The 12037-nt window shown below is 51.2% G+C and overlaps 1 protein-coding gene across 1 annotated transcript in view; it reads left to right on the top strand.

Moving 5' to 3' along the window:
* Positions 1–868: 868 nt before the first annotated feature.
* The window catches only part of PITPNA (phosphatidylinositol transfer protein alpha), a 37252-nt gene continuing 26083 nt past the window's right edge, over positions 869–12037 (top strand). The window contains exons 1-3 of the mRNA XM_082443633.1: positions 869–1028; positions 5089–5119; positions 9819–9964. Coding sequence (XP_082299759.1) covers positions 1009–1028; positions 5089–5119; positions 9819–9964 — 197 coding nt within the window. The 5' untranslated portion in view covers positions 869–1008. The remainder of the gene's footprint in view (positions 1029–5088; positions 5120–9818; positions 9965–12037) is intronic.

The raw sequence follows: 12037 nt of genomic DNA, 5'->3' as shown, positions 1-12037 counted from the left end.
CGTGTGCCACAACTACTGAGCCTGTGCTCTAGAGCCCGCGAGCCACAACTACTGAGCCCTCATGCCACAGCTACTGAAGCCCATGTGCCTAGAGCCCTAGAGCTCCACAACAAGAGAAGCCACTGCAATGAGAAGCCAGCGCACCACAACGAAGAGTAACCCCTGCTCGCCGCACGCAGCAACGAAGAACCAACGCAGCCAAAAAGTAAAATAAATAAATAAATAAAATAAATTAAAAAAAAAAAAGAAAGACATTACACTAAGATAGCAAGGTGAAAATCTCTGCCCCATCACATGCTAGCTTTGGACTTCAGCAAGTCTCTCTCTTTTTTTTTTTTTTCTTGAGCAAGTCTCTTAAGCTCTGCCTCCGCCTCATCTGTCAATGCGGATATAGTAATAATACATTTCTGGTAGAGCTGTTGTAAGGAGTCAAGCCCTTAGAAGAGCACGTGCACGTAAACTTGGCCATTATTAATATTTTTTGACACAACTTCTTCCTAGATCTCAAACCACACCACCGGGGAGGCCCAACCGTACAGGGGCATCTGTTCCGCCTGCAGATGAACAGTCACCCTTAGGACCCTGCGGCACACCTGGGTGTCGGTCCCACCTACTGCCCGGGTCTTGCGCACGCCTGGGACCCACCCTGGACGCGGATGCCAGCGCCGCGGCCCACTTAAGGACGGGAGGGGGCGGGCCCGGGGAGGCTCCGCCTCCGCGCTTAGGTCAGCGCGCAGCGCTGCGCGTGACGCTCTGGTTGCCGCAGAGACGCCCCGCCCCCGCGCGGCGCTGCGGAACTGGAGCTCCGGGCGGCGTCGGCAGCGGCGCGGAAGGCGGCGAGGCAGGGGCGGCAGGAGCCGGCGCGGCGACCGCAGCGAGAGCGGCGAGGACAGAGCAGACCACAACGAAGGCGCACAGGCAGCCGGGCCGGGCCACGGGGAGAGCGGCCGCCGGGAAGCGGGCGGGAGGCTGGGCGGGCAGCGGGCAGCCGCCGAGCCGCGAAGCGACATGGTGCTGCTCAAGGAGTAGTGAGTGTCCAGCCGGCCGTGCGGAAGCGAGGAGGGAGGGAGAGTCGAGGATGACGAGCAGGGAGGGTGATGGCCTGGCGGAGGACGGACGGGGCCCGACGGGATGGAGAGCGCTGGATGGGCGGCCCAGCAGGGGCTGAGGGGACAGCGAGGGCCGGATAGGGCCCGAGGTGGGCCGAACGGGGTTAAAGCGGGAGGGACAGCACCTGAGGTGGGGCCCAAGGGGCAGTGAGGGTCGAAGAGGCCTGAGGAGAGGCTGAGGGGACAAAGAGAGCCGGGCAGGCCTGAGATGAGGTCAAGGGGACAGTAAGAGCCGGACAGGGCATGAGGAGGGGCTGAGGGGATCGAGGGTGCTGGATGAGATGTGCGGTGGTCCTAGAGTGGAGGCTCAGGGAGGAAGGGGCCAGCCAGAGCTGCAGGACTGGCTGAGAGGACCCACTGGAGAGGGAGGAGTTGTCTGAGTGGCTGAGGAACGGTCAGACAAGGGCAGAGAGGGCTGGGGAGCCGGGGAGCCAGCCAGAGTGGAGAGGGGTTTGGGGCTGAACAACATACCAAGGGGCACTGGGAGATCAGATAAGACAGCTTCAAGAATGGAGTTGGGATGATGGGGCTGAGTGTTGAGGGCAACCTGGGGTGTGAGGAGTGGCTGCCTTAGGCATCAGGGGAAGGATTGTGATAAGTAGACACAGGAAAAGGACTAGGGAGCCAGGGTCAGGCTGAGCGACAGGGGAAGGGTATAAGGAGATAGCAGAGGGGACAGATGGTGTGACATGGTGCCCACGTGGTGGGGGCAGAGGACGAGGTATTTGGGAAAAAAGGCTTAGGATGATTGCTTGGGACTTGGAGACACTTGGGTGAGAAGTCCAGAAAATATTGGGCAGGGGCTGAAGTGATATGAGGGAGTTATGGTGATGGAGAGAGCTAGGATGTTACCAGGGAGGAGAACAGTTTGGAAAAAGAGTATGTTTGTGAGTAAATATACATGTTATTGGAGTTGGGGTGCGGGACAGGGCCAGCGTGTCTCTGGGGGATTCTCAGTCTTGGTGCAAAGAGATGGGGAAATTGCTCTGAGGAATTGATATTTTCATAAAGCCATTGACTGAGGGAAAATGGTGAAGAGTGAGGGAGTTTCTGAGTAGTTAATGGGCGGTGGAGATGAGTGACTTCTGGTAGGAGTTGCAGGGAGATGGGCTTGCTCCTGAAATCCATGGGACTGGATGACAGGTGGGGATATTCGGATTGCTAATCTTTCAAATATGAGATGACCCGTTCCTGAAGCTCATGGTTTCAAGTAAACATCTTAGGACTTTTTTTTTTTTTTCTCTTCAAAGAGTAAAGATTGGGGGTGGGTGGAGAGGAGAGTTTGGATGTGTACGTGCAGAACTTTCAGTGAAACTGTGCTTCCCTGGAGGGGAGGGCAAGTGGGCAGCATTCGGCCAGAAGCCCAGAAAGTCCGGAAGTGGGAAGTGTCTGGGTAGAGAGCAACTGGTGGAATTCACTTGGTAGCCAGGCAGGTGTGCTGAGAGCTGTTTCCATTTTGTCAGTGAAGGGACTTTGCCCCATCCCATCTGGTTTGCTCCTTGGAGGTGTTTAGGACTTTTGGATATAGTGTGGAGCTTTGGACAGCAAAGGGAAGAGACCCAGGTGTCATCCCAGCTTGACACCTCATCTGAAGAGTGTTATTTCAAAGCCCTTCCACCTCTATTTCTTTCTTTTCCTTTTGTTTTTTTTTTTGGCCACACTGTGCGGCTTGGGGGTCTTAGTTCCCCGACCAGGGATCACACCAGGGATCGAACCCAGGCCCCCTGCAGTAGAAGTGCGGAGTCTTAACCACTGGACCGCCAGGGAAGTCCCCCCACCTCTATTTCTTGACATCCAATCTGATGCTGATCCAGCCAGCGTACAGAGTTCTGTGTGGTGAGGAGGAGGAATCTTGGGAATCCAACAAGAGGAGGGCATGGTGCACTTTGGATTTTAATCTTGACTGTACAGATGACAGACTTTTCCCATTCTCCTGATTCTTTTTTTCTATTCCCAGTTGAATCCTAGAATCTGTAGAAACCTGCAGGTTTTGTAAAGAAGGTCAGGCAGGGAAAGGAAGGGACCTTCAGAAGAGATCTGAGTGAGTTTTGAAGAGAGGTCCTCCCTTCCCAGTCTTTGTTCTCCTCCCGTTGAAGTCTGCCAGGGAAAGGTCCAAGGTGCCAGGTATGCAGAGCCTGCCTGGCATCCGCATTTCCTTTCTGCCCAACTTGTGCCCTATGTGTGCTCGGGCGTGTGTGTGCATCCCCTGGCGGGGGACCAAGAGGGGGGCATCAGAGACACCTGGCTGTGGCCGCAGCGCTGCAGCTCTGGAGAGTGCAAGTGAAGGTCACACTGAAGTGAGCACCGCTCCGGTCCCAGCCCCGCACTGCCTCTGTGGCCCTGTCCTTTGGAATTGCACCCTATTGCTGCTGAAGTGGTTTTGCTGCCAAGGAGCCAGGGAGAAATGTCCGGGTGTGCAGCTGTCCTATAGCAGCCTCAGAACATCCTGTCAGGAACTGGCTGATGCCCATCTCTTTTTGGGGGAGACTTACTGCCCGCCCAGGGTCTGAAGTTTGTCCCTGTTGATTTTTCTGACACTTCCTGTAACAGGATTCTCCTTGATTTGATTTCTGCAAATTCTTGGATGTGATTTTTACTGCTGTTCTTGAAGATAAAAGGCTTATTGTTTTCTAGGAAGTTTCTCCTGAGGGTGCAGAAATTGTGGCCTCCAAGTTGGAAGTATTTTTCTGCACTGTTGGCTTTCTCTAATGGGAGGACAGCATTAGTGGCAGCATCCAGTAACCTGCGGGATTTACATTATTTGAGTCATTCTGGAGGAAGGGGAGTTAGCAGGCAGTAGAGACTTGGAGCCCATTTTGTTTTTCCTGCTACTTTTCTGCTCTGTGCCTTGCCTTGAGTGTGAAATTTTTCTCAGATCCCTCTGGGTGTCTTCTTGCTATCTGGGGACCTTTGTGGGACTAGAAACTAGTGAGCACGCTCTTTACCAGCCTGGAGCAAGGATCCCAATTGGCAGGACCACTGCATAGGAAGGAGAGCATAGCAGCACGTGCTTCACCAAGCATGCAAGATGCGGGAGGCTCCAGGGGGTTCCACCTAGGGTCTGGGAACTGAGAATCTAAGCTTGGGAGCTGACTTGATTCGTAGGAATACAACCAAGCGTTTTTGTCTCAGCTCTCTGACCTCACAGTTCTGAGCTGGGGGTTGGCCGTTGCTCTGCATTACAAATGCAAGCCACCCAGAGAAGGGTCGCTGGCCCTCGCACCTCTGCGTGTGGAGTTCTGACCAGTGTGGGACTTTGCTGGCCATGGCTTCTCCATCAGGTGATTGAGTGGTGGTACCTCCAACAATTGGTAGTCATTGAAATGGAGAAGGAAAAGAAAGTGATCAGTTGGGGTGTCTTTGGACAGCTTCTGGAGGTCAGGACATAAGTTAGGTGTCCTCTCTCGATGGCTTTGTGGTAGTAGCTTGTGTTGTAATATCTGGCCCCAGAGCAGAGATGGTTGGTGCATGCTCTTAGGGTGATTAATTCTCCAAGGAGCTTGGCCCCTTCCTAGCCTTTCACCTTGAGGGCTGTTGTTGGGAGGTTGGGTCCACAGAGAGGTAAATCCCCAGGACCTGCTTCTTTGGGTCTGAATCTCATCTTGGCTTCGGAGTTTGCAGGGGTGAGTCCTCCTGTGTTAACCTCCTATGTTAACAGAGAGAGGTAGACCCATTGGCGAGTTTTGTTGGGGAAGATATTAGTGGGAGAGAGGGAGAAGAAGACAGCTCCAAATGTGAGTCAGAGGCCTGGGAAGTAGCTGGTGAGGGGACAGGTTTGCACTGAATCACAGCGTTCTAAATGAAGTGCCAGAAGGGACAGAGGGTCGTAGCCTTGAAGCACTCAGGGGGCCATTCTCTGCTGGGTTTTTGACAGTGAGTGTAGTGTCACATGCAACGAAACATTTAATACCATTCTAAGATGATGCTTTGAGAGCAGGTTTCAGAGCCTGAAGATGATACTCTTTTCCCTCTCTTGCAGTCGAGTCATCCTACCTGTGTCTGTAGAAGAGGTAAGTCCTTTTTCTTCTTTTTATTCATAGTTGGATATACTTGCTTGTGACCCTTAGCTCAGTTGGGCTCCTGGCGGCCCACAGTAGTATCTTCTTATGGTTTTCATGTTTGTTCTAGCATAGAGATAATCAGTACTTGATGTGAATTTTCCTGGTGCAATTTTCAGTTGAAGGAAGGCGCTTATGTATCTGACCAACTATGTGCAACCTGCCTCAAGCTGTTGACCAGCGAGATAACTTTGAATAGACACTAAACCAGCCCCTCTTACCTGCTAGAACTCAGCCTGTTTGGGGACCTATTACTGAGGGGATTAAGTACGTGCATTTCTGGGACCTCTGTGACTCAACAGGGAAGTGTGCCTGGCTCTCTCTGGTTGTGTGACAAACCAGCAGGACTGGAAATCTCTGAGGCCCTCCCTAGCCATACTCCACGTGACTGCTAGGAAGACCGAGGCCCAGAACCCTTCTTTTACGGAGGGCAGGGAATGACAGATGGGCTTGGCTTGCCCTCTGTCCTTTTATGGTTCTTGGGCCTGACGTTCCTGCGTATAGGGATCTGGCAGGATTTGCCACAAGAAGGTTCATAGGCCGTGCTGACTCAGAGTTGGTCTCTGGGACAGCAGAAGACTGTCACAGAGCCTCCCTTGTCCCGCCCTTTCTCTGAACTTCCTTCACTCTCCTCTCCCAGCTCAGCCTTGTTCTTTGCTCCCTTTGGAATCCACAGGCCCCTCAGCTTTCAGTTAAGCTCGACTTTGGGTGAAGCTGCTCAGCCAGTATGGTGCCCTCAGTCGCTCTCTTTCCTGCAGTGTCAGCTCTTGTGATAACTTCCACTCTGTTCCAAATATGAAATGGACCTTCGAAAAATGAGATCAGGCCAACAGAGCCCGCAGCACACTTGAGATGAGACAAATGGCCTCTTGGCGCCCAAAGAGGGTGGGCAGGCATTGGCCCCCCGGACGATTGTCTCTGGTGCTGGGCTGTACGTCTGTTAAGAGCTGTGGAGACCTGGGGGAGGGGTCAGGGTGGGCCTCGAACGTGATGTGGGAGTTCTGGGAAAGGAGCATAAGAGAAATGAGACTGGGGAAGCTGGGGGAGGGGATGGCTGGGTAGATGCTGCGATCCCTGGAGGCCCCTGAGATGTACATGGGGCCTGGGAACCACGGGCTTGGGCTGAGAGCTGTTGACTTGGGGGAGCCCTGCGAACCCATCTCCTTTGGGGTCCTTGCTCTCTTTATGAAAAAACAGCAAGTGATGATTTTCCAAACCAGGAGGCCAAGCAGGAAGGCCCCAGCACGTTACTTGCCCTGAAACTTGGGCGTCCGATGCCTCTCTCTCTGCGGTACAGGAGGATCCCACACCCCAGTGAGGAAGATGTTCCCCGGGAGTTCAGGAGTTCCTCAAGTGGTGTTTAGGGGTGAAGTGGATCTTTTTTACAGGGAGTTTCTTTTTTTAAAAAATAAATTTTATTTATTTATTTATTTATTTTTGGCTGTGTTGGGTCTTCGCTGCTGCCCACGGACTTTCTCTAGTTGCGGTGAGCAGGGGCTACTCTTCGTTGTGGCGTGCGGGCTTCTCATTGTGGTGGCTTCTCTTGTTGCGGAGCACGGGCTCTAGGCGTGCGGGCTTCAGTAGTTGTGGCATGCGGGCTCAGTAGTTGTGGCTCACGGGCTTAGTTGCTCCGTGGCATGTGGGATCTTCCCGGACCAGGGATCGAACCTGTGTCCCCTGCATTGGCAGGCGGATTCTCAACCACTGTGCCACCAGGGAAGCCCCTGCAGGGAGTTTCTTGATGGAATGACAGGTGGGAGTGTCTCTGAGAGGTGTGGCAGACCCAGGAGGGCCAGCACTGTCCGTGGGCACCTGTTGGCTGATTGCTTATGGTGGAGCCAAGAATGGAGGGAAACGGGAACTCACCTTGAGAGCGTCCACAATTGGCGGTTTTCAGTTTGTGGTGGTTTGTTTTTGGAGCATTGAGGAAATTGTGGGGTGAACTGAGCCTGAAAGCAGAAGCTTGGGAAGTAAGCACTGGTTACGATTCATCTGTAAGCCTGGTGATGGTCAACGCATTCTCAGCCATAAACCACTGATGAGAAAGCAGTGCTTGGCCTGTGCAGCATTGAAGCAGGAGCTGCTCTTTCAGTGGCTTGAACCTTAGTTCCAGAAGATCAGAAAATCTTGAATGCGGAAGCCAAAGAAGAAATAAGTAATGACCAACCTTCTCAAGAGTCTTTATCGCTAACCCATCCTGACTAACGGTTCCCATGGGAACAGCCCCGTGTCATGTGGCTGTTGGATTCACTTCCCAATTGGAGGCCCTCAGAGCTTTCTGATTTGGAAGGGGAATGAAAAGAGAATAGAGAAGCCCCTGTCTTTATGACCATCAGGACACTGTGTGTCCACCTGTGGTTCCTTGCTCAGTTCGGCCCGCCTTTACCCCCTACTGTGGGTAGGGTTGTTTTACTTCTCATTTCCAGAGATGCATGGCACCAGGCCCCTTTGGTGCCTGGGCTGGTAGGTCCATGGGGGTGGGACCAACAGCTGTGCTGTTTTTCATGACATGTTTCAGGCCCACCCACTATATCTTCCTGGGCTCCCACTCCCAGATTGCCAAAGTGGTGGAGTCTCTGTTTTCCTTAGCTGTCTTCTTTCTTGGGAACAACGGAGCAGATCTCCAGGGCAGGGAGCAGCACTGTCCTGGGCCAGAGGAGGCTGGAATCCCCATCTCCTTGGGGCTCTTTATCTGATTTAATGTTCTGATCCCCATCCCCCACCTCTACCCCATCTGAGTCTGGCTGCTTTCTGCTTTCCCAGGGTGCAGAGCCACAGTGCCAAAGGGAACCCTCTGACATGAAAAGTGTCCCTTACTTGTAGCTTGTGGAGGCTAGTCTTACTCACCTCTTAGGATTAACAAAACTGCCTTACATGTCTCATTGGGATTAAAGGATCAGAATATCAAGAGAGATTAAAAGGGGAAGATGCCAGCCCAACACACTGATCCTCTTAGAGCCTGCCCTCTGATTCCTGCGGCTGAAGAGGAACCAAATGAAGGGGATTAGTCTCTGCCGGGGCCCCTCCGCAAGCAGCACCACCAGCCGGCCCCCCAGTCCCCTCCACCGGCCTGGTAAAACCGGCCTCCCCTTCCCTTTAGGATTGCTGAGTCAGTGGTTAGATGTTCTTATGACTCTTCTCTGAAACAGAATTACTGTTGCCTCCTAGGAACCCCTGGCTCAGCCAAATCCTGACCCACTTGATAGGGGTTTTCATGTATGCCTCTGTTAGGGGGTGGACTTGGAAAGGCAGAGGGACAGCTTGGGGTTCCCTGGGGGCACTGAAGCAGCCCTGATGTTGCTCTGGATTAGCAAGGTCAAGGTGACTGGCTCTCACCCAGATGTTCCTCTTTACAGGATTAACCCAGCCTTGACGGTTTGCCTGGGCCTTTCCTTGGCATCCTGTACTGCATTTTTGCTTTGGAAGTTAGGGGTCTTTCAGCTTCGTGGTGAACAGTGAATTGTCCTGGTGTGCTGCCTTACCTCCTTCCATGTTTTGCCCAGAAATGTCCCTGTGGTACTTAGGAGGCTGCCAGGTAGAGCAGGCCTCAAAGGGAGAAAGACCTTTGTCTTTCACTCCTGAGAGTACCAGGAGCTTGGGGAGGGGGCGTGGAGGGTGAGGAAAATCGATCCCCAACCCCTCCCCAAACTATAGTCAAGTTTCTTTTTCTCATACTCCCTAAACTGTTGTGCCTGGTGGCATTGGCCGTGATAGGGAAGATGCATCCTTTGGTATAGGCGTAACTTCCTGCTTTAACGGTTGCTGTTTATTCTCTTTTCACCTCATTTTCCCCTCTAGACAGCTTCCCTCAGAGAGAAGGGAGCAGAAGGGCCAGGCCTGGGCACTGCCCAGGTCATTGGCCCTAATACTGAGTTGTCTTGAGGGATCAGAGGAGCCCAGTGATCTTGACTGGTGACTTGATAGGGTGGCATGTGACCCAAATAAAGGAAAACTAGGCTTTGGCCATCTAGTAAGTGCCAACATAGAGGGTGCACCCAGCCAGCCCTGTGGGATAGGAATCTGTGCTATCTAATACGGGAAGCAGGGCGCTTGCTTCAGCCCCACCAGGAATCAGGAAAGCATCAAGAGGTTTGGTCTCCTGCAGGACTGCTCTGTGAGCTGCTGGCAGGGTGAGGAGGGGCCCAACGCTGGAGAAGAAACAAGCAGATGAGCCAGTTTTATAGCAGGGGTTGTGGATTTCACAGTGCACTGGGTACCTTTCTTTACAAGAAGTCATGTGTTAGGATCTGTTTAAATGAATGGGATAAAGAGATTTCTAACAACCAACCCAGATCTTGTTTGGGGATCTGGGACCAAAGGCAGGTCCAGGGCAAAAACTACCTTGGACTCTATTTTCTGGATAGTGCTGTGAGATTAAGCATATTCACCTGCCTCCTTAAGCCTTGAAGTAGGATGTGAAAATGGGAAAGATGAAATTAAACACACCTGATGGCTAAAGAGAGGCCACGGAGCACCGTTGCTTAGTGGCTCTGGGCGGATTTGGGCAAGGCCACATGAGAAACTGCGGGATGAGCTCCCGGATCAGGGGGTCCCAGAGCGACCTAATTGGACAGTTCCTGGGAACTGGACTGTGTGCAGCCATCGAGAAGATTCTGCGTTGGCAGTAACTCCCATCTCTCTGTTTCTTCAGTATCAAGTAGGGCAGCTGTATTCTGTGGCTGAGGCCAGCAAAAATGAAACGGGTGGTGGTGAAGGCGTGGAGGTCCTGGTGAATGAGCCCTATGAAAAGGACGGCGAGAAAGGCCAGTACACGCACAAGATCTACCACTTACAGAGGTAGGTGGCTGCGCGGCAGAGCGAAGGCGTCCTGGTGTCAAAGTGGAGACAGCGGATCATTCGGGGTGTTTTCTGAGTTGTTAGCTGGTTGCTCAGGTTGCTCACCTGTGAGAGTAGGTAGAGGTGGTTCTTCTTTGCTTATTTAAAGGGTTGTTTGTTTTTAAATAAAGGTAGTACTCACCCCACCAGGCTCCTAGTCCTCAGAAGTGTGGGCCCTTCCATTGTCTGTGGGTACCAGAGTTGTGTGTGTGCGTGTGTGTGTGTGTGTTCGTGTGCACACACTGTGTGTGTAAATGGCTGTTCATTTCCTTTGTTATCTGACAGAGATGGGATCTCTTCTTTCTTATCATGTCATGGCTCTTTCACTGTCAGCATATTTGGCCTCATTCTTTTAAAGTACACGTCGTATCTTTGAACAAATGTGCTAGAAGTTGTTTCACCAGTCTTCTCTTGACGTATATTTACAGTCATTTCCAGATGTTTACATACAGTACTCCACTAAAACTCCTTCTGCACAAATCTTTTGATATACTCAATGTGTGTAAATCTATAGTAAATGTTCCTACAAGTAGAATTGTGGAGTCAGGTAGTATTTTAAATTCTGATATTGTGAAATCAGCTACCGGAGAAATTTTGGTACCTCTCTTTGGATCAAAGGCATAAGTATTTAAGAGTATAGCTTGAACTGATTGTTGTACCAAAATCCATTGCAAACCACAGAATTGCTGAATCCCTCACCAAGACAATAATATTTCAGTAAACTGTAAGCTGGCCCAAAGGACATTGAAAGCCATAGTAAACATATACCAGCTTGAATGGAAATTGAATCAATCTACTTTTAGAAACTACCCAGTACTGGAAAAAATAAACCTGCTATTTTTTTTTAATTGTGGTAAAATGTACATAACACAAAATTAACCATTTTTACCATTTAAAAAAAAATATTTACTTATTTATTTATTTATCTGGTTGCACTGGATCTTAGTTGCGGCAGGCAGGCTCCTTAGTTGTGGCATGCATGTGGGATTTAGTTCCCTGACCAGGGATCGAACCTGGGCCCCCTGTATTGGGAGCACGGAGTCTTATCCATTGTGCCATGAGGGAAGTCCCACCATTTTTAAGTTCAGTGGCATTAAGTAACATTCACATTGCTGTGCAACTTAAACCTGAACCTTAATCTCTAGTCAATTAAACTGAGCAAAGCAGTTTCATTTTCATTTGGTAAAATCGCTGATTTAATGTAGTCTGCTGATCTAGGGATGTAAAAGTGCCAGCCCAGAGGGGTCCAGGATTTTTGTGAGTGCCAGAGCCAGGAAGAGAACAACACTGAAGTGGGGAAAAAAATCTCATCAAAGGACTTCCTGGTGGTCCAACGGTTAAGATTCCGTTCTTCCACTGCAGGGGGCACGGGTTTGATCCCTGGTCAGGGAACTAAGATCCCACATGCCGCGTGGTGTGGTCAAAAAGTTAAAAAACAAAACAAAAAAGACCAACTCACCAGGATCCCATTTCCTTGACATTGTGCTCTTTTCCCTCCATGCCTTCTCCTCGTCCTCCTCTGAGTTGACTGCCAACCAATCCTTACTGAGCCACTAACTGTTGATTAGAATAAGGCTTAAGACACACCTTCCGGGGCTTCCCCTGTGGCTCAGTGGTTAAGAATCCGCCTGCTAATTGCAGGGAACATGGGTTCAAGCCCTGGGCTGGGAAGATCCCACATTGCCGTGGAGCGACTAAACCCTGTGCCACAACTACTAAGCCTACGCTCTAGAACCCGCAGGCCACAACTACTGAAGCCCTCGTGCCACAACTACTGAAGCCTGTGAACCTAGAGCCCGTGCTCCGCAACAGGAGAAGCCACTGCAATGAGAAGCCCGCGCACTGCAACAAAGAGTAGCCCCCGCTCACCACAGCTAGAGAAAGCCTGCACGCAGCAATGAAGACCCAGCGCAGCCAAAAATCAATTAATGAATTAAAAAAAGACACACTTTCCCCATAGCACATTTGTATTTTTTAAAGAGAACTTTGAAAAGAGATAGTGAGGCTGGTAGTAGGGGCCAGTTGGTTCCTCAA

The sequence above is a fragment of the Balaenoptera physalus genome (genome assembly GCF_965194825.1).
Source record: "Balaenoptera physalus genome assembly, chromosome: 20".
Taxonomy (NCBI): domain Eukaryota; kingdom Metazoa; phylum Chordata; class Mammalia; order Artiodactyla; family Balaenopteridae; genus Balaenoptera; species Balaenoptera physalus.
The sequence above is the reverse complement of the archived record's forward strand: the minus strand, read 5'-3'. Positions and strand labels throughout refer to the sequence as shown.